Source organism: Lynx rufus, unplaced genomic scaffold (genome assembly GCF_022079265.1).
Source record: "Lynx rufus isolate CCGP_SWC_20201006 ecotype Redwood Valley unplaced genomic scaffold, mLynRuf1.p SCAF_8, whole genome shotgun sequence".
Lineage (NCBI taxonomy): Eukaryota > Metazoa > Chordata > Mammalia > Carnivora > Felidae > Lynx > Lynx rufus.
Window position 1 is genome coordinate 66,789,663 of NW_025814896.1, and position 27,296 is coordinate 66,816,958.

Sequence of the window (27,296 nt, forward strand, 5' to 3'; positions counted from 1 at the left end):
CAATGGCGATGCAATACCAGGAAAGCTGACTGTCCCTGTCCGGGGCCCTGACCTCAACTAGGACCTGAGTCTTTGGGCATCTCCCAAGAAACAAGAACATAAACTGACTAGGCTCCTCCCCCAGAGTGGACAAGAGGCCATTCTCTTTGGAGTGGTTTTTTTCCCTTCCTTCTGCCTGGACCTACAGAGCCTTTTCTTGGCTCTGGGCTGGGAATAAGCTTGAGCCATGTGTATGGAACCAGGTGGGCTGTACATTTTGTACATGCTAAAAAAAATTTTTTTTTAGTTAGTAAAGCAATATGTGCACACTGTACCAAAACCAAACAATAGAGAAGGGAATGTGTGTGCTTTCTAAGGGAGTTTCCTGGGGCTTGGCAGATTGTTCAGCCTTATAAAAGCACTCTCCCTTTCTGGGGGGGGGGTGTGGGTGTGAGTCTGTGTGCGCAACTGCACATGCTTCACCTTGCCAGCTAGGTGCTGAGTCAAGAGGCAGCTAAGGCAGCCTGGGCTGCAGATGACTGGGGTGGGGTGACGGTGGGGGGGCTCTGCCCAATGGTGAGGCACCTTAGAAAGCCCGGCCTGCTGTTTGGTATGACCTCGTGAGAGGTGTGTTCGATCAGCAGCAATTTTGTCTTGTCCTCAGCAGCCTCCCACTATCTGTAGTGCTGAGGAGGGCAGGAGACAGATTGTTCTAAGGGGGATTCAGGGGCCAGAGTCATCCAACAGGAAAGCCCAGGAGAGCCTCCTAGTGGCCTGTGTCACTCTTTGGGGCACAGAGACACCTCTGAGGCCCATTGGAGAGAACACACTCTTCCAGCCTCTCATAATGCACAGCCTGTATTTATTGTTAGCACCCACTGCCCATCTCCCACCTTGCTAGAGAGGAACGATCTCCTTGCCTGGATGTCCTCAATGCCCTTTTTCTGGGACTTGGGGTGAAGAGGAGAGCTTTAGTTTTTGAAACTGATGATATGGATCTATGGCAGGAGTAAACAGCTTGATAACTATTTGAGCCTCACCTGACCTGGTCTCCTGATTCAACTCTCCAGCTGTTGGGATCTGCCAACTGGCTGTGCTCTTTGGCCAGAAACCTCTCTTACACAATTAGTGCCAGCCCTGAAATGGGGACTTCTGGTCAGGGTCACATGTACCAGTGTCTGTTTAGATTTCATTCAACCATAAATTCCATGCAGTTTCTTATTCTCTCAAATCAAACCAAGCCAAAAACAAAACAAAACATTTGTTGAGTACCTACTATAAGCAAAACACTTCGCTAAACTCTGAATAAATTGAGTGTGGCTGATTTAACAGACTGTGAGCTCCTTACCTGCAGGCCATGAATGAGACACTCATTCTGTCTCTCAGTTCATTTTATCAGGGCATTTGTTGAATGCCCCTTGTCAACAGGGCTGTTGACCAGGTACTGAATATACAGTAGGTACTTAGTAAAGACTAGTCAGTTAGCTGAATTCCAGAAGTCCTGGAGTTCAGATGGCCTGGAAAGGAAAGCATTATCTTTCTCAGGAATCATTTCAGTGTAAAGGGAGTGAAATCTGAACCCTTGGTGCCTATGGTAAGCTCGCCTCTCCCCCTTGGGAATTAGATGGCCTGAAAAGGCAGGCGTCTACCAGGCTTTAATTTTCCCATTGGAAAATGGGAGTTTATTTATTCCACAATGATTTCTTGAGTGCCTTCTATGTGCCAAGCATTGTGCTGGTACCTGGAAGAACCAAGCCAGCCTTACCAGCCTCATCAGAAGCTGTGAAGACTGAATAGGACAAAGCATTTAAAAAATCTGTTCGCTGCCTGCTGCTGACGAGGGGCCCGGCAGTGGGGGGAGTGGGGAGGGGCGGCAAGAGGTAGAGGGGGGAAGCTTGCCACCTAGAGGCCTCCCTAGATGACCCATCACTGCATGTACATCTCTGTCTTTCTCTTCCTGGACGGCCAGGAACATGACTTGGGATCAATCACTTCCTGGCTTCTCCACACACAGCCTGCTTCTGGGCCAGGGTTGATCTGAGGCCCTGTTTGGATATTGTTTAAAGTGGCAGCTTTGCTCAGAAAGGTCAGTGTGAGAGACCAGAACAAAGAGATCTTTCAAGCCGCCCTCTCACGGGACTGGGAAAAGCCCCAGCTCTACCTGGCACGGTTAGCGTTAGCTCAGGCTGGTGGGAGAAACCATCTGATTTCCCATTTCCTGGAGGGATGAGCTGAGGCAGAAGGGTGTTCCCAGCATCTTAGAACAGGTTGAGGCCTGTTGAGAGCCTGAATCTCTCCCCGTACAGCCCTGGCCACTGAAGCCTCTGTATTGGTTTTTCTCTTTATGTGTATTCAATAAAAATTGGGATTTACCCAAAAGATGCCCAAGGGTAATTATTTGCTGTGCTAAAGAATTCCTGGGAGCTTATTGAGATACCAGAATCCCTTACAGATTTGAAAATAGTAAAATTACACAACTTTTGGGACATAGGATCTTGTGAAGATGCAGTTCTGATTCCTTAATTGTGTGTGTATTGGGGGGAGGCAGGATCCCTGAGAGCCTGCATTTCTCTGAATCCCCTGGGTGATGCCAGTGCCGCCGGTCTGGGAGCCCTCTTCCAGTGTTGATGATGTGGAGACTAAAGGCAGGGAGAGAACAGTCCTTGGGCTGGAGTGGGAAAGAGAGGCCATAGTCCCTCTTGGCTCTGGGCTCCTGGTAGCAGCCTGGGCCAGGCTGCCAGGGAGGAAGCTGGCAGGGAGTCCACAGAGTGGAAAATCACCCACAAGTCCCAGGAGCTACCAGCTGTCTCTGGGCCATAAGGCCCTGGGGCAGTCCCAGGGTGCAGCCCCTAGGTCCAGCCTTGCCCCAGCCTGTGGCCATTGGCCCAGCTTCCTGGGCATTGCTCTCCTACAGACTTCCCAGAGCCAGCCAGTCCTGCTCTCTTCTGGGAGCTCATGCAGTCTGTCTTTTCTGTCTCCTGGTGGTGGCTGATGTTGAGCTCTCCCCTCAGCTGGCCTGGCCGACGGCCTGCTGTCCAACTCTGGGTTCTTTTCTAAGACAGAGGCCTCAGTGGGACTAAAGGGCCTCTCCTGCAGACTCCTCCTACTTGGGCTCCTGGGGACTGCCAGTCTGTCCCTGGGTGTGATTTGTCTATGGGGAATCCTGCTTATATGTCCCCTGGGGAGGCAGGGGCTGGTGGAAAGCGAAAGATGGACTTAGAGCTGGAAGATCCCCTCAGGTACTACTGGCCCTTGCCCCCTACTCATTCGGTCCCAAACTTCAATGCAAAATAATGTGGCAAATGAAAACATAATGTGATGTCATCTTTAGGACCCAAATTAAAAGGAGAAAGGAAAATAATATTTAGTGAGCCTCTACCACATGCCTGGGTGCGTTTGGGCTTCACGTATGTTCATCTTCCTGACCGCACTATGAGTAAGTGAGGAATCCTCCTATGGATGGGAGATGAGAATCAGAGTGGCTGCTTCACTTTCCCAAGATCACAGATTCAGAATCTGGCTGCAAAGCTGGACTTTCCATGTCAAGTTGTCCCTTCTGGAACCTGGCTTCTTACTTAGCATAGGGGAAGTGGAAGACACTGAGGATCAGGTAAACCAGTGGTTTTCAAAACTGAAAGTCCATTGGAAGCACCTGAGGACTTGATAAAGCCCAGACTGCCGGGCTCTGCCCCAGAGTTTCTGATACATTGGGTCTGGAGTGGGGGCCTCAGACTTTGCATTGTTAATAAGTTCCCAGGATGCTGATGCTGCTGGTCCAGGGACCACACTTTGAGAACCTGTAGTCTAATCTATTCTTTCCCAAGCTCTACCTCTAGTGATACACAAGATGGCTTTGAGTGATATACAGACTAACTTTTTATAAGTACTTCTATATTTAATACCTATTTTCAAAAAAAAAACCCTAGCCTACCAAATCCCTAATTTCAGGTATTTTTTTGTGAAGGTATTTACTAAAGTAAAAAAGAAGATGTAAAGGAAAGTATTGCATAAATAATAACACTGATGGTGTGCAGCTAGTAGCAACAATTACAAATGTGATATGCAGATGACAGAAATCTAGGAGACACTGTCCAAACTGGAGTCCTGATTTTGTAGAGGAGGAGACGGTACACAGCCCACAGGTGAGCCCCTCCTCAGGCTACATGGTATCTGCAGCAGTACCCAAACTTGACTCGTCTCTAAGGGCCCTGTGGCTTCCTGTCCTGTTTGCCCCTCTTGGTTCTTCAGAAGCTCTGGACAGACTAGGAAAGGTCGTTGTGACTCTGACTCTATCCCAGGGGTCTTTACCTCCATTCTCAGCCCCACAAACGAGGATCTGTGTTTATAATGTTAGTCGTTTGCACATTTTTACTTTCTTCTCTGAAACCAGAGGTTCCCATAAGGCAGGGACTTGGTCTGCAAATTTTTCTTTTTATGGCCCCATACCCCAAAGCTCCTAGGAATCTGTTTTGTGCATGAAAGTTGCGGGAGGGGCTCCTTGACTTCCCTAGCTGCCACCTTTGGCTCTTCACCCCTCTGTAGTCTTTCACTTCTGAATTTGACCACCCAGCAGCCTCTGCTTTCCCTGTGAGCTGTGATCCAGGGAACCCCCACAGGAAATGAGAAGGGTGGTGCTCAAACATTTGCTGAGCACATGCTGTGTGCCAGGAGCTGTGCTAGTGCTGAACTTCAGCAGCAGGACTGGAGCCCTGCCCTTGGAGAGCATAGCGCACCAAGGGTCAGCCCATGAATGGAAACTGACCACACAGTGTCAAGCTTCAGAAGAGGAATTAACAGGGTGCAAGAGGGACACAGGCAAAAAGGGTGAGCATGGGGAGGAGTTTGGGCTGGCTGCAAAGAGGAAGTGATATTGGAAAGGCTTTCTGAGGGTGAATGAGGAAGGGCTGTTTAAGGCAGTGGGAGGAGCCTGTGCCAAGACTTGACATAGGTTACCTGGGTCCGTTGTTCAAAATGGACCTGAGTAGGGGCGCCTGGGTGGCGCAGTCGGTTAAGCGTCCGACTTCAGCCAGGTCACGATCTCGCGGTCCGTGAGTTCGAGCCCCGCGTCAGGCTCTGGGCTGATGGCTCAGAGCCTGGAGCCTGTTTCCGATTCTGTGTCTCCCTCTCTCTCTGCCCCTCCCCCGTTCATGCTCTGTCTCTCTCTGTCCCAAAAATAAATAAACGTTGAAAAAAAAAAAATTTATAAAAAAAAAAAAAAAAAAAAAAAAAAAAAAAATGGACCTGAGTGGCAGGAGATGAGATGGGAGAGAGGCAAGGGGGCAGTCCCTTCAGCCCCGCGATACCTTGCTGAGGACCTAGACTGGATTCTGTAAGCCCTGGGGGTTCTGACGAAGGGACCAGCCTGGGGAGGAACAAGATGACTTTTGTCTGTCAAGTGGACCCCTCCAGGAGCGATGGAGCAGTGTTTCAAACTGCAGGCCACAACTAGTGAGTTGTGCAAACTAGTGAGCTGCAAGTTCTTTTCAGTGGGCTGCAGCCAGCATTTTTAAAAAGAGGAGTAGAGGGAGACATAAAGTAGAAAATACCAGAGTGGACGGCACACAGTAGAGCTAGGTAATGTGTCAAGAAACTTGCTTCAGTTTTATGTAAGGAAAGTGTGTGCATACCGGGTTGCAATTTAAAATGTATATTTTACTTTCGGTCACACTTTAAAAAGCTTGCAAATTATTTCAGGGCCCAGAGAGCTGGCAGGGGCTGGGGGGGGCACAGGTGATACTGGCCTTTGTGGTGATGCAGGCTGGTCTAGGGCTCTGGTGATGGGGACTGAGAGGTGAGGATGGACCCCAGCGTTGACCAGGTGTGGTGGGTGAAGATGAAGAATTTGAGGCTGATTCAAGTCAGAAAATCTGACACCAGCCAAGGCTTTGGGGCCAAGACAGCATCTTGTTTGAAATATTCCATCTTGGTCCCCTTCTGGTAGTGAATGGGAAGCCTGGGTTCCTGGGGGACTGTGAGGGAGAGGGATCCTTCTTATTCTCTGATCAACTACATCCTGGGCTTCTAGGATCCTGGTGTTACAACTCTGACCTCTAATGGGCCAGCTTCTACTTACATCTGCAGGTTTGATGATGGTGTCTGTGGGAGCTAGGCTGGTAATGACCCTGCTTCTGCTATCTTCCCTCTAGGAACATCGTGAAAGGGATGAGAGAGCTCCGGGAGGTCCTACGCACCGTGGAGACCAAAGCAACTCAGAACTTCAAAGTGGTAATAACACACGGCTGAGGCCTCGGGATTGGGTGCTGGCTGTGGCTGGCCTGTTCAGGGCTCACTTTCAGTGGGAGACAACAGAAGTGCTAGCAGGCAGCCTATGAATCAGGGATGACAGTGTGTCCCACGCATGCTTCTCCTCTCCCTGTCTGTGCTCATGGCAGACATTGTTAATCAATCTCCGCATTCTCTCCCACTACGCCTGGGAGGCACCGTCAGCATCCTTGTCACAGCACTGCCCACAGCCCCTAGCGTTAGATCAGAGTTAAAACCTAATGTCATCCCTTCCTAGCAAGGTGCTGCACCAATTCTTAGGGATTGTTTATGAACCTAATAAATAACCTGGACTCACTTTCCTGCCCCAATTCAGGTCTACCTTCTCAGGCTTTGATTCACCCAAAGTCAGAGCCACAGCTGCTTCTCACTCTAGAATTTTTGGTCAAATATCAGAAAGCCATCTGGTCAAGAGAGCTGCCATGCCAGTGGCTTTATGCTCTGCAAGGGCTTGCTGAATACTCAGAGCGGTGCTGGGCTCCATGGGGCCAGAGGAGGAGGAAACATACATCTTGTCTAGGAGAGGAAAGAGGACAGGAGATGAAGTAGAAGCCATCAAAGGCCAACAGAAGGGGTGCTGGAAACAGAACAGGGGGCTCCTCAGGGGTGGAGAGGCAGGCCTCCTGAAGGGGCAGCACACTGCAAACAAAGGCAGGCGGATTTGGCCGGGTGGTGGAGGGCGTTCCAGGTCTGACTTCCTCCCTTTTCTGCCAGATGGCGGCCAAGCATCTGGCGGGGGTCCTGCTACATTCCTTGAGTGAGGAGTGCTACTGGAGCCCCCTGTCCCTCCCGCTGCCTGAGTTCATGAGCAAGGAGGAGAACTCCTTCATCACGCAGGCCCTGCGGAAGCCTCACCTCTACGAAGGAGACAAGTAAGCTCTGCTGGTCTCATGCAACACTTGGGGTTCGGCCCTGCTGACGTCCCCTCTCTCTGCCCTGCACTTGCCCCCAGCTGCCACCCAGCTCACTGCCAGGCAGGCAGCGGCGGGAGCCAGATAGACCAGGGAAGACAGTCTCAGGATGGGGTTGGGAAGTGAATTCTCTAAGGCATCCGAAGATCGAATTATTTGGAAGGTATCTGCCTTCCTACTAGTCTTTGTGTGCCTTCTCTTGTATTTGTTTAATAACCGGAAGTGGGATTTGTGCTCCCGGCTCCCTGCCCCAGCTGCTTCACGCAGCACTGGGTGCTGGAAGGGACATTTCTTCCCCTGGAGCATCTGCAGTATTTCTGGCCCCACCACCCACCCCAGTCTTTCAGATCCATAACTCTGGGGCTTGATAAAGAGCTGCAGGTGCTATCCGGTGCCTGTGAATTATGCAGGAGCGGGTCACCTTACCGGGGCAGCTGCTGACTCTGGGGCAGAAAGGCCGGTGTGGCAGGCCGGCTGCACTGCTTTGAGAGGGCTGTGCTGGAGCCAGGGCCACCGTTTGTGTCTTTCAGCCTCTACTGCCCGAAGGATAATATTGAGGAAGCCCTCCTGCTGCTCCTCATCAGTGAGTCCATGGTAAGCTCCAGGGCTTTCCTTCACTGCCCCCATGGGGTAGGGCTGCGGGGCTCAGGCACAGGCCACAGGGTCCTGACCCAGCTCAGCCTCCCACAGACGTCCATAAAGCAGGATTCTTGGACTTGTGCCCCACACTGGGGCGAGGCTCCCTAGACTACTAGGTTTGGGTCTGGTGCACAGACTGCATTTGGGGGCCTGAGTAGGGACTGAGTTGAGTCCCCAGCGCCTCTTCTGGGATTCCAAAAGATGAGTATCAGTAAGTCATGAGTGTGCACTGAGCAGCCTTGTGCTGATTCTGGGGCCAGTGTGAGGGAGTGGAAGGAGCCTGCGCTTTCAAGGCACAAGGCCTGGATTCAGCTTCCAGCTCTGCCAGCTGTCACCTGAGGACCATGGGCAAATCTAGTGCCTTTGAGCCTCAGTTCCTTCCCCTGTTAGATGATAGTAGTGCACAGAGGTAAGTGTGCCTGTAGAAGGAATTCAGTCATTCACGCAACTATTTATTATCATCTACTTTGTGCCAGGCCCTGTTCCGGAAGCCAGAAAGGCAGCAGCAACCAAGCGGAGAAAAGTCTCCACCCTCATGGACCTTATATTCTAGTGAGGGAGGTGGACAATGAATTAATCAACCACTGCAATGTCCAGGGTGCTAGTGTCTGAGTACTGTGGAGAAATAAAGCAGAGGAGGGATAAAGTGTGCTGGACAAAGTGTGCAGGAAGTGCTCTTTGGATGTTTTCATAAGACCCGTTTCCCCTGCCTCAGGCAGGGAGATGAGTCCCCCCCCACACACACACACACACATACACACACAGATACGTGTTCACACATACACATGCATGGGCCCTGGAGCCTCAGTGGAGGAGAGAGTGTGGCCCAGGGGATGGTGAGAAGGATGGCCTGGACTGGGCAGAGGGAGGCGGAGGGAGGCGGAGGAGGGGTGTGCTGGAGCAGTGGAAGCCAGAGGGTGCAGGTGCTGCCCACGTGGTGTGCTTGGGTGGAGTCCAAGGCTGCATGTCAGCCCTCTGGCTAAGGGGTCCCTCAGAGCTTGTGAGCTGGGGACACCCCACCTCCCCCCAGGTTGGGGACGCAATTTGCTAAATTGGCACATCTGAGAGCAGCTTGTAGAAGGGGAGTTTAAGAAACCAAGACCCCATGAGCTGGGTCCCTGAAGAGCCTGAAACTAATATTCCTCTGGACACCTGGGACAATGCAGTAATAGGACTTGTTCAGAGAGCTTTGGTCAGTGGGTTTCCTCCACCTCACCGGGTCTGCAGGCAGGGAGGCAGGAGAGGGACACTGGACTGGGGCAGCGAGAGATTATAGCCTTCCTTAGCCAGGCCATGGTCCAGAAGGTTTGCAGGGTCATGCTGGTGAGGGGGTGAGTGGTTGCTCGAAGAAGGGGCATCTAGCTGGTTAGCCTGCGGTGAGGATAGAAATACCAAGTGCAGGGTTTGATTTTCATGGGAGAACAATGCTCTTTTCATGGAAAATGGGCCCCCACTCTAACCACAGACTGAGCCCCAGTTTCTACTTCTGGCATCTCAGACATAGACTGGTACCCCACCCTGCCCCCACCCACACACCTGAGCCATCTCACCACCTACCACTCTCGGATGAGACTGCACTGAAGTCATCTGTCTCGGGAAACCCCCCTTCCCATGCTGAGGAATGACAGGTGGGAGGCAAAAAGGCGAAAGCAGGAACATTTCATAGGTCCTTTCTCTGCCAGGTTCTGAGCCGATTATCTCATAGAGGGAAGCCTTATGTTGAGCCATGTGAAAAAAATAACGATTTCATATGGTTCAGTCTAGTACTAATATGTTCTCATTGTGCAGATGAGAAAAGTAAGGTCCAGGGCAGGTTTGTGTCTTGGTCAAGGTCACACACTAATAATCTTCACAGCCATGAATTGAATGATGTCCACCTCCCTAAATAACTTCCAAAACACAGGCCATGGAGCCCAAGCCCTGGACTGCAGTCTGGATTCTGCCACTTACAAACTGCTCTGATTCTTGGCTCCCTCATCTGTAAAAAGGCCAAGGGGATAGTTTTGAAGATCAAATGAGACGAGGCTCAGGGAGGGCTTTGCAAGCAGGGACGTGCCTGTCGATGTGAGATGGCAGGGACCGAGGCTGGACTCTGTCTCCCTTAGCCATTTTTGGTGGCCTCTGCCTGATCTGGGAGCCCAGGACCAGAGTTCAGATGCCCTTCCATTAGATTATCCCCCCACCCAACCCCAAACCCTCAAACTACCCTACTATATCTCAAAGTGGAGAATGGCCTTTTACTAAAAAATGGCCTACATTTGGAGCCAAAGTGAATTTTCCTAAACGTGGGATTTCTCTCCAAGAAGCTCCTGCCCTTTTGCAAGAGGCCGTGTGACTTGTTGGCCTGCCCAGGAGACTCAGAGGGTGCAGGCCGGCTGGCCAGGTGGTGTCCTGGGAATTCCTGTAGCACACAAAGCAGAGGAAGTGCCCAGACGCTGTGTGCACTGGGCTGGGAGGAGGCACTCTTCCAGGGCTGGCTGGTTTGTTTCCTCTTGCTCACACCCAGCCTGTCACATGTCTAGAAACTTTAGGAATCTGGGGGAGAGCTTTGGTGTCTCATCTACAGAGGGCTTTCCACCTGGGATCTGGATCTGGCTTCTGTGGCTCAGAGCGGTTTCTCAGAGAGACCAAATAGCCTCTGACTTCTCCCTTGCCCTTGTTTCGTACCCTCTTCCCCTGCGGGTCACATTTTCAATCAGGTGTGGACACCACTATTCCAGCCTCCTGGGCTCTGATCCCTTAGCTGAACCCTGAGGCTCAGCCTGGCTTCCATGTACCTGTGGGGTTTTCCTCATCTCCCTTTGATGCTGGCTGGGCTTGGCTGCAGATGATAGGGAGAAGCCTCTAGAACAGCAGCTGGCTGCCTTGGCTGCTACTTGGGTTTTCCTAATACGTGCCGAATTCATTATGCTGTGGTAAAAGCTACCCCAGCAGAGCCAGCCCAGGAGACATAATCATGAAAGCTTTCCACCTCTAGGATCACCAGAGCAGCTGCTCTGGGAAACGGTGTCCACAGGTTTCTTGAGCATGTCAGCCCCTATTTTGTGGTTTGGAACTCAGAGTAGTAGCTTGCAAGCAGTCTTGAGCTTGGGGCTGTTACCTTAGATACGGTTTTTGTTACAGGCCAGCGGAACGTGATCAGAATGAATAGGGAATCCCCTTGTCTTTCAAGAGGTAGATAGAAACCGTACAAGTGCTTTCACAGAAATGCAACGGATATGAGTTATAATTGGTTGAAGAAGATTTGTGTTTTAGACCTAGTTTTGAGTCTTTGGGGCCAAAAGGACATTTTGTTTTATTTTTTTATTTTTTATTTATTAAAAAAAAATTTTTAATGTTTATTTTTGAGAGAAAGAGAGACAGAGCACGAGCGGGGGAGGGGCAGAGAAAGAGGGAGACCCAGAATCCAAAGCAGGCTCCAGGCTCAGAGCTGTCAGCACAGAGCCCGATGTGGGGCTTGAGCTCACAAAATGCAAGATCGTGACCTGAGCTGAAGTCAGACTTTTAACCAACTGAGCCACCCAGGTGCCCCCAAAAGGACATTTTAAAATTCATCCATCCACCCACCTGTTTGCTTATCCATCCTTCCATCCATGTGTCCATCCATCTAGTCTTGTTAGAGAAGCTACAACATACCAGGCCATGCCCAGCACCAGAGAAACAATGATGAGGAGTTCAATCACAGCCCCCAATTCCACCTACTTCCACCCTTTATCCAGGGAGCTGGAGAATCCTGGTCCCCATATCAGGAGGAATCCCCCCACCCCCATCTGCTGAAGCCCAAGTATGTATTTTAGTTTTTAAAAGAATCATATATCAAAAACTAGTCTAATTTTCTCAAACAGTTGGGGAACCAGCAAGTACAGAAATCTTGATCATTTCTACAATACTGATCTAGGCATAAAATATATGCTAAGACAGACAATCTGTGGGTCCCTGTTTCATTCAGCTGGTGGAGAAGTTGCTGCTGGTATCAGGTGCTTGGAAACTAAAAAGGCACAAAGGCCTGGTGTTGAGTGAGAACGGGGTGGACGAGTAAGCCTCTGGGGACCAGGACCCTGCAGCTTAACTAACTGTGCCATGCCCAGTGTCAGGCACCCAGCAGTCTGAGTCTGGAATTTGCCATTCACAATCTGTGTGGCCTGGACAAGGTTCTTACCTCCCTGATCCTCGGTTTTCTCCTCTGTAAAATGAGACTAATAAGGCCTCTCTTGCACAGAAAAAGCAAGAAAATGAACACAAGGTGCCTAGTACATTGTAGATGTTCACCACGTATTTGTTTTGTCCTGATAAATACTTGGCTCCAGCTCAGTCAGTTTAGAATATGTTGAGGCTCAGTTCTGGTTGGGACATAAATTGGTTTGAGGATACCATTCAGTTTAAAAAAAAGAAAGAAAGAAAAGAAGAGAGAAAAGAAGAGAAAAGAAAAGAAGAAAGTGCTTCTTGGGCTTGATTCCATTTGGGACTCAGCAGATGAGCACAGATCGTTCCAGCATTTGGCACCTGGTTTGCTTTAACACGAGGCCCTGTGCTGCTGCAGACTGTGATGGTAAAGGGTCTGATAACGCTGCCAGCTCGGAACAGTCGGTTCAGTAGAGGTGGGAGAGCCTCTCGCCCTCGCTGGCAGGAAGAGCTGCGATTTCTGCTGCAGAAGCCTGATGCAGCAGGAGAGTGGGGGCTGGCGTGGGCCTGGCCCGGGTTGCTGCGTAGATGGGACACGTCACAGAGCATGTTATTTCTTGGCTCTGTGGACCAGCAGCTTGAGAGCCGTGGTAATTATGTCTGCTGGTGGGGGACGAGAGCACAAGCAGAACATGACAGTGCCCTCCAGGGAGGGGCAGGTGCCAGTCGCAGATGCTGCTGGGAGACTCCTTTCTGGGGTGCTTTTGTAGGGTGGCAGCAGCAGGCCCTGAGACCGGGTCCTTGGCCGGTGGAGCAGCTGTGTCTGAGAACATGGCTGGACCCATTGCCCGAGGGGCTTTTTTCCTGATTGGAATGCCCAGCCTTGTGTTTTGCTTTGGTTCTTTTATAAGCAGAGCCATCCCAGGGCTTCTGTTGGCATGGACGAGGCTACTGGACACTTCTTCAGAGGCCTCCGGGGGTGAAGTCAGAATGTCTAGGCTCTAATCTGGGTCCCACCTATCTGTATGCCTTGGGGAGCCTCCCTGGGCCTCAGTCTTCTCATCTGTAAAATAGGATAGTAGTGCATGAGGTCATTGTGAGATGCTTACAGAGTACTCCACAAGTTAGTTCCCTTTACTTCTCTTACCCTGTTTGTGTCCAGGATTAGAGAGGAGAAATGGGACCAGGTGGAAGCGAAGGTCATTGTGGTCTGAGGCCCTGCAGTCAGCATAAGTTCAGGACCAGAGGCAGGCAGAAGCTGTCCTGGACTGGCTGTTGAAGGCGCAGCCTTAACTCTCGGGGACCTTGCACAATGAGTTCACCTTCTGGGACTCAGTTTCCCATCTGCCCAGGGGCATAGCAGTTCCCCCTGCCCCTCCCTGGAGTTACTGTGAGGCTGGATGAGATGTGACAGATGTGACCCTGAAAAGGTGACATGCAGCACACGTGAAGGATGACTGTTGGAAGAGGAGTCTCCTGCCTCAGCTTTCACACGGGCTGGCCTGCCTGGAGACCTGGCAGTTGTCTCGCTGACCCTCCTGGGAGGCCCTACACTTGCTTCATGGATCCTTCTCCAAACACCAGATATGGGTCATGCTGGCAGTAATGAGCTATTGGATGATGGGGGTGGGGAAGAACATTCTTCTTTGCTTTTCCTCTTTTGACTTGCAGAGGGCCTGCGTGAATGCCCTCAGTTTGGAGGGGGCTTCCATGGGGAGACAGCCAGAGGGCCCAGGTTGGGAGAAGGTACAGCTCACAAACCCTGCCTGGGACAGAATTCGTGGACCAGACAAGGACAGGGAATCTCCAGAGGCGGAGGGTCCTGGAGGTTGTGCTGGGAGAATATTCTGTGTTACGCCCAGCCTAGTAAGGATGGTGATGGTGAGAGGAGTATTTAGTGTCTACATATTGCTTTATGGGTCTTGGTGCATTCATATCTGTCACTGCATTTGATCTGAAGGATTTCCTAGCAAGGCCATTTGGATGGTGGAGGAAAAGAGTGGCTGGGACTAGTTCAAAGGTTGCTCGTGAATCTTGTAGTATCGCTGGCCTGAGGGTGGTGAGCCCAGGGGAGGAAGAACAGGACACTCAGGGCACACAGGCAGTGACCAGAAGTCCCCAAAGTGTCTGAGGCTCCGCCCTCCATGCCGCACATGAATCCCTGCCCTGTTGCTAACCCCCACAGCTTCCTTCCTTTTGCCCTGTTTCCCCCACCCGGCGGGCGAGCACCACTGTAGCATTTCACCGCAGCCCTGCCCCAAAGGCATAGCAACTGGGGCAAACTTCTGCTTTTGGCTTTCTTTTGGGGAACCATGCTTCCCTTTTGACACAGGCGCCAGGTCCTGAGGACCCCTGAGGAGACCCCTTCCCTGCTGTCTACCTTCTGGGAGGCCAGTCCCCAGGCTGAGGAGATGCTCAGATCTGTTCCTGGACTTCTGACTCAATCCATGCCCAGTGCTGGAAATCCACCGCTCCCATCCCCCAGGCACACATTCAGAGACACTGTTGTTTTCAAAGGCAAGGTCTAGGGCAAGAGAAGAAAGTTTCCACACTAGGTCCAGAAATCTTTCTCTCTCAGCATCATTCTACAGACATGGACCAAGGAAGGTGCTGGAGACAGCGAGACATCCCTGCCCCAAGAACCCCCAAGAACTGTTGAGCATACAGGGGCTGGGGTCTGTGTGTCATGCTGGGAGAGGACACGGGCAGGGGGCCTTGCCTGGTGGGATAAGTCAGGTCAACACCTGAAGGAACAGGTACGTGAGTTGGGTTGTAAGGAGCCAGGGGGCATCCAGATTGACAGAGGGTACAGATTGTCTGTCCATGGTGCAGAGAGGGAGCTGAAGGAGTCCCATGGGGCAGGGGGACAATTGGGAGCTGGTTGTGGGAGAAGCTGGCCAGGTGAGCAGGACCTCATGGCGAAGGGCCTCATGGCAGCCACAGAAGAGGAGGTTTGACTTTGTCCTGGAGCAGTCTGGAGGGGGTTGGGAGTTGAGGTCTGCAGGGGCTGTTCTTCAAGGACAGGCCAACCAGAGTTGAGGCTTCGGTCATAGCTCACTGCTCACCATCCCCAGAAGGATATTGGTATGCATGGGTAGCTTCCTAGGTCCTGCATGTGCCCAGCCAGGCATCTCCCCACTCCCCACAGAAAAGCCCCCCAACCCCACTCCACCACAGGCTGCCAGTGTTGCTCCCTTTCCATTAGGACCCCTCTCCCACCCAAGCTCTAGGTCAAATTCCACTGGGCGCAAGTACTGTTGCTGCTTCCAGAAGGTTCCACGGCCCCTCCCTGAGGGCAGGGTCTGTACCTCCTGTCCTCTCATTGTCCCCCACCCCTGTCATTGCTGCCTGGCAAAGTCGCCTCTCTGGGCCCCACCCTTAGTGGCCAGAGCTGGGGAGCTGCTGGAGGGGAAGGCCAGAAGTGGCGGAGGGGGGAGGTACATGGCCAGTGTTGTGTTCCTGCTCTGCTTAGAGAAATAGCTCCTGCCAAGCCTCTCAGAATTTCTTCTCTCTTCCTGATGGTGCCTGTGTGGGTGGATTTCACTGAGAAGGAGAGGGATTTCTCTGGCACTTTCCCTCTCTGCTCCTCTCCCTTAACCCTTTGGAGTTCCTGACCAGCTCTTGTTTATCTGGCTGGCACCAGTGCTCATCCTTTCTGGGGATCTCCTGGCCTCTCTGGCACCTTCTCCTGGGACTGGTACATGTACATGGTGGGGGTGGGGGGGAAGGTTGGCAGCCCTCACCTATTGTGGCTGGAGGAACACCCATCAGAGCCCCTGGCCACTGCTTTACCTTCCTGAAATGCCCCCATGGGTGAGTTACTTCCTTGGGTCTTACAGGCATTTTGGCTTCCAGAAGACTGTGGGAATGCACTTCAGGCCTGCACAACAGGACACTTTTCAGAGCCTGCAGTCTGAAGGCCATTGACCTTCTTCTGCCTCTATAACCACTTGCCCTTGGGAGCCTCAGCCCCTGACCTGGAGGAGGGGTTAGTAGTCCTTCCCAGATGGAAGTTTTGAGGACCATCTCTAGACAGGAAGGATTGTCATTTTAAGTTTCCTTTTATGCCAGCATCCTTGGTTCTGAGGTCCTGTGTGGGAAAGTAGAAGAGGGTGGGTCCCAACATACAAAAGGGGGCTCAGTCCCTAATACAGATGGAGGAGGATACCGAGAGTTGCCAGTAGGGACATCTGGCTGGAACCCAGCTTTCCTTCAGTTCAGATACAGTGCTCAGGTGTGTGTGGTGGGGGCTGGGGGAGGCAGAGGTCCCAAAGCATCCCTAGCCTGGTCCCTGCCCTGTTGCTGCTCAGCTCGAAGAACCATGATTCATGTTGAATTACTGCCGAGCCTGAGTGTCGTCCCCAGGGCACGGGTTTACAAGAGGGGGTGGGATCACAGGCCACAGAAAAAGAGGGTCCTAAATCCACACGGGGGAGATTACAGGTGATACAGATTGTACAGAGTCACCTACTCCTAAAGCACACTTTCCCATTCTCCTCCCCCCATCCCGCCCCCTGCCACCACCCTCCCACCCAGTAGCCAGCCACCTGGCAACTCTGAGCTACTGAACTCCTAAGTGCTGGACACCAAGCATAGAGGCCCTATGTTATGGGAGAGGTTTCTTAGGGAGCTCATGAGAGTTCCATGGTCAGAAGGAGTCAGGATAGGGTCTGGGTTGGACACAGGGTGATGGGAAGGAAGTATAGCAGCGGAGGAGTCCTTATCAGAGGGACTCGGGGGACCTGCAGAGGACACCAAGGAGCCACAGCCCAAGCTCCCCTCCTGTGAGTCAAGCAGCAGAACCACCCACCTGATCTAGACAGTTCCAGATATTACCTGAAGCTCTCTCTGTGAGTGGACAATTCCAAGCACACAAGGAGCTGTTCCACAAAACACATAAACATGTCCTCAAAAATGCTAGTGTTTGAAAGACAGATGAGAGCTGAGGGGCTCTTCTGGCTGAGAGGAGACAAAAAAGACGTACTCCCTGAATGCAGGGCATGGTCCTGGATTGGGTTCTGGGATGAGAAAATTTCTAGTGAGACCAGCAGTGGGCAGGTGGTAAGATCTGACTGTGAGCTGGTATGAGAGGTTTCAGTTTTACATTTCCTGAAATACTGGCGTTCCTCTTGTGGTTGTTAAAAAAAAAAAAAAAAATGCCCTCTTGTATTTAGGGGCAAAGGGTCATCTTACCATAATGACTTTATTATTGTTATTATTATGATTATGATTATTATTATTATTATATACTAGAGACAGGCAAATGTGATCAGTGCCATTATCCTTGAAATTTTTCTGTAGGTTTGAGATTTTGCAGACTAAAACATTGAATAGCAGGAACCTTCAGAACTGCTTCCTCACCTGGGCTATGAGTAGAGGGTTTTCTCTCTTTCATGGGGGCCTTCATGGGGATGGGGAAAGGCTCTGGCTGATTTTAGGAGCATGGCCTGGTTTAGCAATATAAGGGTGATGGTCACCGGGCCTTGGAGGCAGGCAGCTGCTTATTTTCTGTCCTTGCTCTTTCCCAAACCACGTTCCCTCACAGGCTACCCGAGATGTGGTGCTGAGCCGAGCACCGGAGCAGGAGGAGGACCGGGCAGTGAGCCTGCGGAACGCTGCGGCCATCTATGACCTCCTGAGCATCACGCTGGGCAGGAGAGGCCAGTACGTCATGCTCTCTGAGGTATGGTGGCCCACCCCTCCCCAGAAGTCAGGTGGCCCACCAAGGACCTCCTCCTCTGTCCCTTTCCTGCCTCCACCAAGGGGTACAGCTCAGTTCTTGGGAGACCAGGCTTAGGACCATTCCATTTCCAATGTTGGGAGAGCTGCTCATCACTGGCAGGGTGGGTTTTTGGTTTTCAGTTGTTTTACTAGTGTTTTTGTGTGATTTTCTTTTGAAAAAAACACATGGCGTTGCATAGAGAAACACAAAGGGAAAATTATCCACCCCTCAGTTTCCCCCACAGAGGACACTGGTGTTTCATTACTGCCTCTCCCGACAAGGTTCTGAGCTTGGTGTGTGTCGGGAACCTGGGCCCCCTCCCACCCAAGCTAGACAGAGCACCCCCAATCTATTGAGCAGACCCTGGTTGGGCAACGCTCTAGGGATGGTGTCTGTCCGGGGTGGAGATGGAAGGACCAGAGCACCAAGCTGTCCCTCTCTCCGTCCCCCACAGTGCGAATGGCACGCATACATGTTTGAGCTTTCCAATCTGGGCTGGGATCAAAGGTGGCACTAGGGATAGGCCTCTTGGCAGTAGATTCTCTTCCCATGTGTTTACGGGGTTCCTGGGGTGGGTGACATCTGCTGAGCTCCTGCTTGCCCCAGGTGCCATGCAAGGTGCTCTCAGAGGATACCTTCTTTAAGTAGTATTCTCTCCAGTTTACCAGCAAGGAAGGCAAGGCCCAGAGAGATGGTTTCTTGCCCAAGATGGCGGTGAGAGTGCACGCTGAGCCAACAAGTGAACCCAGGCCAGCGAGCTCTTAAAGTACATACTGTCTGGTCCTGTAACCTCACCTCTGTTCCCCACCCCGCCTGACCATGGCCACATGATGAATCCTGTCCTCACATGCTGGCTTCTGCCTCCATCACCTGGAAGCACTTGTATTGTCTGTTGGATCTCACCAGGCCACCCCTGATACGGGCTTGCCCAGGGCTGGACAGGCAGGTGGGGCAGTCAGTCTTCTCGGTGGTCATAGAGAATAGCAGAACCGAGAAAAAGCCTTTCCATCTGGGGGGCTTTGTAGTCAGCCTGCTCTGCCAGTTACTAGCCCTGTGACCCTGATAAGTCATTCAAGCCTCAGCTTCCTCATCTGTGAAATGGGAATAATGAGAGAACCCACCTCACAGAGTTGTTGGGGAGAATGAATGAATTAATACACGTAAAAAGCTGAGAATGGTACCATGCACAATAATGAATGTCACTTATCGTTTTTATGGGATGTTTAAATTTTAAAAACCCAGACCCAATTTCATTCACTTTTGACCATCACCCTGGAAGGTTTTCACACGTTGTGGAGGTAGGAACCGAGGGGCAGAGAGGGTAAGAGACTTGTGCAAAGTCATCCAGCATGCCTGTGGCAGGGACAGGTGATGCCTGGCGTTTGCTGACGGGAACCAAGTGTGGGCCGAAGACAGCCTCCTCCAGGAAGTGATTTGGGCAGTGGTTACCCTGGAAAGGAGTGGACTGGGCTAGGAGGGGAGGACCCCTGGTGGGGAAGTGCTGACCAGCCCCCTCTCCTCAGTGCCTGGAGCGAGCCATGAAGTTTGCCTTTGAAGAATTTCACCTTTGGTACCAAGTGGCCCTCTCCATGGTGGCTTGTGGGAAGGTAAGACCCGGGGTGTGTGTGGGGTGGGGGAGGTTGCACCCATAGCCCCACCCATGGGGCCTCTGCTCTCCTCTGGTCCCTCCCAGAGGTGAGTGGAGGGTGTGGCGGTGATTCAGAAATGTCCCGAATCAGGTTTTAATCTCCAGGAGAGTGGGGGGCACCAGAGGGTCACACACAGACCCCTGTGTGACTCTGGTGTCCCCCTGTGAGTTATGAGGTGCCAGGTGTGCAGTGTGAGTCTGTGGATGCTTTTCTCCTAGTACATGTGCACACATGTGGCATCGGAGCATTTCCATGTGTGACTTGAGTACCACTGTGTGAAACAGGCCTGGGACAAGGCTTCTGGGCAAGGAGCATGTTGTTCCATTTGGGCCGTAGCTCTCTTCCTGCCCATCGAGTGTGGTGTCAGGAAAGGACCTTCCCATGGAAGGACCTGCCTGGGAGGGAGAGGTTGAGGGTGGAGCAGAACAGCAGCTCCCACATGGGAGTTTGGGAGTTCAGAGGGAGGACTGCGTCAGAGGATGTGGCTGGGGCGGGGGCAGGGAAACTGCCCTTATCCCAGGTCACCAGAGCCACCTTTGCACTCTACCCACCGAGCCCTGTTCCAGCACCCCCTGCTTTCTCCTCTGATGAGAATTACACTTACATAAGCCTCTATTTTCAGCAGTAACATGAAAGGAAAACCTTTCCGGAGCTGGGTGCTGAGGGTGTTAGAGCCGAGGACGTTATGAATGCAGGAAATAAGGTGGCAGGAGCTTGCAAATCGTGCCAAGAGCTGTAAACACCCAGAGCCCTTTTGTGGGGCTGAGGGAATTCCTGCCCCCTCCCCCGCCCATCTGTGCCACCTGCCATTTCTAGCCCTGCAGCTCGTCTCCGAGGCGGGCCCTCCTGGGCTTGCCAGCATCTCCCCCACAAATGGAGGCCATGCTGGCCGGGTCAGGCAGGGAAGAGGAAGAAGAGCAGGGGCTGCAGCCTGACAGGTGGGAAGGGGCCAGGGGAGTATGGTGAGAATCACCTGGGGAGCCTCCCACCCCTGCACCACCCCGCCCCCCACTATCAAGTTTGTCTTCCCAGACTTCTTCCCCTCCCCCATCAAGTTGACCTCCCAGAGCCTTCTGAATGCACAGACATGATGTACCCTGGCTCTGTGCTTAGCAGGGTCCTGTCAAGGCTCAGGGGGAGTTCAAGCCACAGACAGAGTGAGGCCTGAGGGAGGGGAGGAGGTAGGGCTGGAGCTTACACAGAGCCTGGGCAGACAGCTCACAGGGGCATGTGACAGCTTCTTCCCGACTCTGGGAAACAAAGAGCCTCTAGTCTTATAATAGTGAGCATGAACCAGGAGGAGAGGCCCAGGGCCACAGCAGTGGTCCTCACCCTTCTGTGAATCATGAACCCCCTTTGAGATGCCAAGAAAAGCTGGGGACCCCTCTCAGAAGAATGTACCACACTCAGAAGTTAGCTTTAATATCTGGTGGTACTCCAGGAAGCCCCCCAGTCTCAGGAGAAGGTGTCATGTTAGTCTGGGAGGTACGGGATCTCGAACCTCCTTACTGAGAAGAGCCAGGCTCAGAGATCAGAGAGGTCCACACGCAGTCTGGCACGTCCCAGGATCCAGGGAGTTGGTGTTCGGGCCTGGCTCCTTCACAGACCAGCAAGGTGGGCATGAGAATGGGCATATAGGCAGGGAGTTGGGGTGATGTGGAAGTTCCTCGCACATGAGACCCCACAGTCCGGAGACACTGGGTTATACCCATCCCTGCATTTGGTGTAGCAGGAGATTGTTCTGGAAACGCACTCTCCACTCCCCTCAGGAACCTTCACACCAGCTCAGTCTGCCTGGTTGGCCCAGGCAGCCCTCGACATTGGCCAGAGCTGGCCTCTGCCAAAGCCTAAGGTAGGAATCAAGGTTCTTGTACCTGCACTTGTGCCGAAGGTGAGGCCAGGCCAATATAAACACATCTGACACCTCAACCTGCAGGAAGAAACGATGAGGTCCATGACATGATTTAGGTCGCTCCTTCTCTTGGTCTCCTCAGCAGTCACATTGGCTGCGTTGCTAGGTAACCAGCATGACAAAAAAAAAAAAGAAAAAGGAAAAAAAAGCTGCCAACCGTGACTGTGGAGTCCTCAGTTGGCTCCTTAAATAGCAGCATTTTGTGGTCTGTGTGTGGTGAACATGGACAGTCAGGGTTATAGAACCTTTATTTCAAGGTCAGGGAACACTTCAACCCTGCAGAGGCCAGTAGCCAGGGAAGGAGGCCAAGGAGAACCCGAGGCTTGCTGTGCTGTGTGGACAGGGGGCCGTGGCGGGGGGTGCTGGGAGTTGCATTCACAGGAGCTGTGCATCTCCTGGCAGCCCCTTCAGGCCCTTCACGACACCTCCCATCCTGCAGCCTAGGCCAGTCTCCCAGCCTGCCAGAACAGGTCGTCTGCTGACACCTTCCTGTGCTTGGTCTCACACCCTCGTGTGTCCTGTGTTTCCCAAGAGAGCAGTGGGGAATGGTAGCTTTTGTCTTCTGTCCCTGACCTTTGTGCAGGCACCTGATAGGCAAGAGTCATGACCTCTTCCGCCTTCCTACAGTGACCCCACAACCCCAGCCCAGTACTGAGCCGGGAACTGGCCCTTGACTAGGACACCTGGAATTGGCCTAATAAGCCTGAGCCCAGAGCCTCAGTCTGTCATGTCTGGGCTGAGAAAGGAGGGGTAGCTAGAGAGAGGCTGGGGGTCTAGGGTGGACACAGATATTGAGTTCCAGGTCTGTTTCTGCCAGTCTCACACTGAGCTGGGGACAAGTAAGCCTAACAGAATCCCACTTCCTCAATGATAACCTTCGGAGTTGCTGGGGAGGGTGAAAGCTAATTAATGGTGAGGAAGCTTGACTCGCAGCAGGGCTTAGCATGTGGGAATTGTAGTTACACACACATGCCCCTGCCTGCCTGCCTACCTGGGGGTCACACAACCATGGGAGTGTGCACACTTGGGGTGGTGTCACTGCTGAGTTTCTTGGAAAAGTGTTGGATTCAGTCAGAAGCCCTGACTGTGTGTGTGTGTGTGTGTGTGTGTGTGTGTGTGTGTGTGCAGCAGGGAGACACAGGCTTCTTCTGCCAAGGTAGTCACCACAGAGCAGAATAGGGCAGTGGTTACAAGCTTAGAGCCAGACTGTTCAAACCCCAGCTCAGCCACTTATGGGCTGAACAAGCTTTGAACAAGCTACTTAACTTCTCTGCATTTCAGTTTCCTCACCTATAAATAGGGACATAGCATACTACCTCATAGAAGAGTTGTGAAAAATGAATGACTTAATATTTATAAAGCACTTTGCCCAGAGGACAGCAGACCTTCTATACAGGGTCAAATAGTAAATATTTTTGACTTTGCAGGCCAAGTAGTCTCTGTGGGAACTACTCCACTCTGTCATAAAAACAGCTGTAGGCAATACATACATGAATGGGTGTGGCTGAGTTCCAATAAAACTTTATTTCCAAGAGCAGACAGAGGGCCACATTTGGCCCTGATTTATAACAGTGCCTGGTACACAGTAAGATCTAAGTAAGTGTTAGCTGGTGTTCTCCTTCTCATTATTGTGATTGGTCATATTGCTGCCTGGCTGCGGATGGTCTCTCCTCCTGGCCCTCCCTCCACACATGGCCATTCTCAGCAGGTCCATTCTGGCCCCATCTCTGTGGCCGAGTCCCTGGAGCCTTGTGGGGCCTCGGATTCCTGGCTGGAGGTTTTCTTTGGCTCTGCCAGCTAGACTTCTCTCCTCTTCCTCTGCCAGCGTTTATGCCTCGTCTCGTCTCCCCACCACAGCCCTGCCTCCAGCTCCTGCAGGGCTTTGGTGTCATCCCGTCCCCTGAAAACAAAGGCTATTGAGCTCAGAAGTTTGAGAGAGCCCCTTTTGGCCTCTAAAATTTCCATGGTTCATATTTGAGTTCCTTCCGAAGAGCTTCCACCTGCTGTTACCTTAGCTGTTGGCACACCACCTCTGGGCAAAGGTCACAGCCTCCATTCTCCAGATGAGGAACCTGAAGCCCAGGAGGGATTTGTCCACCAACATGACCTGTGCTCCTCTCACTGGGCCCTCTTCCTGGCTCTTGGGAGGAAAGTGGTACAGAGCAAGGACTGGCGGTTTGGGAGCTCCCCCACGCCGTAGGCATGAGGCACCCAGCCTGTTGAGGCCCAGGGCTGTCAGTAATGGTGTCACCTGCCCTTTCTTCTGCAGTCAGCCTACGCCGTGTCTCTGCTGCGGGAGTGCGTGAAGCTTCGGCCCTCGGACCCCACTGTGCCCCTGATGGCCGCCAAGGTCTGCATCGGGTCCCTGCATTGGGTGAGTGAGCCGTGGGGGTAGGGCCCAGATTCCGGCAGCTCCTGCGGGAGGGTGGTGGTGAGCATGAGATGGAGGCATGCAATCCTGCTGTGTGTATAAGGGGTGGGGGCGTGAGGGAAGCTGTGAGGCAGACAGGCCTGGAAGGGGAAATCTGAGAAAAGCAGCCTCCATCTGCAGCAGCAGGTCCCCCAACTCAGGACAGTGTCAGCTTTGTGGTTCAGCCTTGAGCTGTGGTCTCCAGAGAGCCGAATGTAGAGTCAAAAGTAGAGGGCCTGCCACCTGCCCAGCAGGGCAGTAGTGGACAGGACTTGGAGCACCTGGGCCAACCATCGTTTGCATAGAGGCTGCACATTACTGCAGGGTGCAGTTCTGTGTGGGCAGGACTAGAGGGTGGCCTCCTCTGTCAGCCCCTCGTTCCTCTGGGCTCCAGACTACAGGTCCCTGCCCTGTGCTCAGCTGCCTGCCTGGGGCTCTGCTGGGGCTGCAGAACTGTCAGGTAAGCCCTCTCCCCAGAGGACGGGCTTTACTGCAGGCAGGCCCTGAGGCCCTCACGGAAGCAGGTGATAGGCGCTGGGCCTGTAGCACCCCCCGCCCTCCTCCCACCCTAACCCAGGCTCCTGTGGTGGCTGCTCTAAGTCTATGGGGTCCTGAGGCAGGGCCTCTGCATGGTGTCTTCTCTCACTAGGAGCTCACTTCCTAAGGGTCTCTCCTTCCTTAAGCCCACATCAGCCTCCTGATGTCAGGGGCTGTCTTAGAACAAGTACATCTGCTCCTTCAGGTTGGCAGGAGCCCACTTCTCTCTGCAGGCAAGATAGCCCCAGTTCCTTCATCTGCCCTCCAGGCCCAGCAGCTCCCTAAAGGAAGCTGCTGCCATACACAGTCCTCCCCTGCCTGTTGTTCCAACCCCCTCAAGCCCACCCTCACCATGGTTGGGTGCCCAGCTTGTTCAGGGCAGCAGGGGCCAGGCTCCAGGGGTATACAGCAGATGCTTCAGAATTAGTGGCCTGTCCAGCTCCTGCTGCCACCCCCCCCCTTAGGTATCCAGCCCTGGAAAGGGAAACTCGTGTTCTAACCCTTCCCACCAAGTCCCTCCGGGGACTAGAAACTGGCCCTGACCCTCCCCTGCATCCCCACCTCACAGCCCCTGTGGGCCTTGTCTTGTCTGCCACAGAGAGGGCTGACCCCCAAGCATGAGGAGCAAGGAAGAAACAGCACCTTCCCCTCTGTCTCCAGAGTCTCAGATTCCTGTAGCTGAAGTGCCTGCATGACCCTGCATGGCCCCACTTGCTGTGAATGGTGGGGGGAGGGGGAAGCATGGCTTCCAGCCAGCCCCAGGCTTTAGAGGGTGGTTTTAGTGAGGGAGAAATTCGGCAGAAGGACCTATAACAGGCTCCAGGCATTGGAAGAGGCTGTGTGATGATGTGGGTAAAAGTTTTGTTGCCCGGCCCCTGGGTGGTCTTGAGTGAAGTACTAACCTTGCTGTGCCTCAGTTTCCTCATTCGTAAAATGGAAATAATTACAGTCTGTTCCTCATATGTGGCATAAATGACATAAAGTATGTAGAAGGCTAGATGGGTCAAGGAGATTCACAGAGGAGGTGGCCTTGGCCTGTGGAGGGTCAGGCTACTGGTGGGTTCTTCCATCACTGCTTGCTTTCCCTACGCTATGATTAGCAGGGAAACTCCTTGCCCCCCAAATCCTTGCAGGGGGACTATTGGCGTCTTGCATCTTAGAAGTGGGGAGCTGTGGGGACATGGTTGGTTTGCGGGTGTCGGCAGAGAGGAGACACCCAGACTGAGCACCGCAACAGAGGGCTATGGTGTGAGCCGGGGGGTGCAGAGAAGAGGGGCTCACGGACCCCTCGCTCACACTCCTGCATGTTTCTGAGGCTCTTGAGAGGGGCCTCAAGTCCATCTCTGGGACAAAGCCCCAAATACCCGCCTCACTGAGCTGGGGCAGGGGAGGGCCTCTGTCCTCTCATAGGCCGCCAGCTCTGAGGTGGCTGTGGGTGTCCACCCAGCCAGCAGTCCCTTGCCAGGAAGCCTAAATTTAGGTCTTCCCACCGTGGAGGAGCTGTTTCCCTCAGCAGCATAATTACAGTCATTACATGCATTCAGATTACATGGTAATAAAATTAGGATCAAATCAGTCCAAATTGAAATCAGATGAGTTAGGAGCAAAGTCATCAATGACAACATAAATAGAAAAGCCCAAAAGGAAACTTAAACATGCAGACTTGTCATCAGAATCGGAGAGGAGGGTGAGCTGTTTAACCTCAGCTGAGAAGCATGCACGGCTTTGGGGGCTGTTTTGAGATGGGGTTTCAGTTGGGTCCAGACTAGAGCCAGGACATGCTGGAGGGCCAGGCCTCCTGGTGGCCGTCCCTAACCTGGAACCCTTGCACCTCCCTAAAGTTCCATTTATACCTGCCTTGGACACCTAGCACATTACATTGTAATCACCAGTGTTTCTTGAGGGCAGAAACTGTCTCTTTTCCTTCTTAAACCCCAGGTCAGAGTTAATGTCTGGTGCTTATTGGATAGATCCTACTTGCCAATGAGCCCAATCACTGGGCAACCAATTTTGCCTTGTGTGGTACTTCTCTTCCCAATAGTCGGGGAGCTTCTTTCCTTACCACACTGCACCCCGCATATCTGTCCCCAGCAAAGAACCCTGCATGTGGTTAGGTGTCCGCTAATATCTTATAGAATGACTCCCGCCCCAGCTGGCTGGGAGGGATGAGTGTGGAAAGTCTGCCTCTGGTTCAGTGGTTCTCAGGTTCCCGATTTGGCATGGGCAGAGAGCAGACCGTGGGTAGCTAAGGGCAGCCTGTTCTCCAAGGAGGCTGGGAGAGGGGGGGCCCAGCACTTTCTATTTGCAGGACCACAAACAGGAAGAACAGGTCTGACCTCGGTGGGCAGAGGGGTGCTAGTACTTGGGATGGAGCACAGTTTGTGAAAGGCATCTGATGCCACCTCTGTCTCTTGCCTTTGCAGCTCTTCTGGCTCACAACAGCCCCCAGCAGCCCCAGCCTTTGCCCAGCCAAGCCCCGTGAGCTGGGGACAGAAATCTAGGGGTGGACAACTTGGCCCAGGTTGCAGGAAAGGAGGCTGAAACTGGGACATTTGAAAAACGAGTTGTGCTGGGTTAAACCAGCCTCGGTGGCCATGTGCCCAGAGGTGGAGCACCTGCTGTCCCCACGTCCTGTCCTCATGCCCAGAGCCAGCATGGGACACCCTAGGCTAGGTCTGGGTCTGAGAGCCAGGTTGTCCTCGGGTAGTGGTGGGGGAAGGAGGGCACCAGGCAGAGGGACCTGCATGGCCACATGCTGGCTGACGTGGGGTTTGATGCAAGGTGATTGCTCCTGGGTCAGGTACGGGGTCAGGTGGGAGAATACTGGCCCCGAGGCTTAGCCTGAGGCTCCCCTAGGTGGCGGGTGGGGGGGCATCCCAGGCTCTGACCCAGTAACTGCTGCTGCGTGTGGTAGCCTCCTGCCTTGCCATGGCCGATGTCTTGCTAAGGTCCCCAGCCAGTTTTGGGGCAAGAAGGAAAGAGATGTAAATATTTTTTAGTCTCTCTCCAAACATAATTACTTAAAATGTATTTAATTTAAAAAGGTGAAACTTCCCTAGGAGGACAGGAGCTGGGGGTGTGCATGTGTGCTGTGTTTCGCACACAAGAAGGGCGTTATGAAATGGAAAAGCAG

General features: G+C 52.7%; 1 protein-coding gene across 4 annotated transcripts in view; it reads left to right on the forward strand.

Moving 5' to 3' along the window:
• TTC7A (tetratricopeptide repeat domain 7A) overlaps positions 1-27,296 on the forward strand; it is a 120,542-nt gene that overhangs the window by 38,424 nt on the left and 54,822 nt on the right. For 2 of the 4 annotated variants that reach the window (XM_047068490.1, XM_047068489.1), the window contains exons 6-11: positions 6,126-6,204; positions 6,976-7,133; positions 7,703-7,766; positions 17,479-17,616; positions 19,179-19,262; positions 23,486-23,590. In XM_047068490.1, coding sequence (XP_046924446.1) covers positions 6,126-6,204; positions 6,976-7,133; positions 7,703-7,766; positions 17,479-17,616; positions 19,179-19,262; positions 23,486-23,590 — 628 coding nt within the window. Of the gene's footprint in view, positions 1-5,248; positions 5,309-5,329; positions 5,428-6,125; positions 6,205-6,975; positions 7,134-7,702; positions 7,767-17,478; positions 17,617-19,178; positions 19,263-23,485; positions 23,591-27,296 lie in introns of those variants that run through there. The other 2 variants (XM_047068491.1, XM_047068492.1) reach the window with 2 other exon arrangements.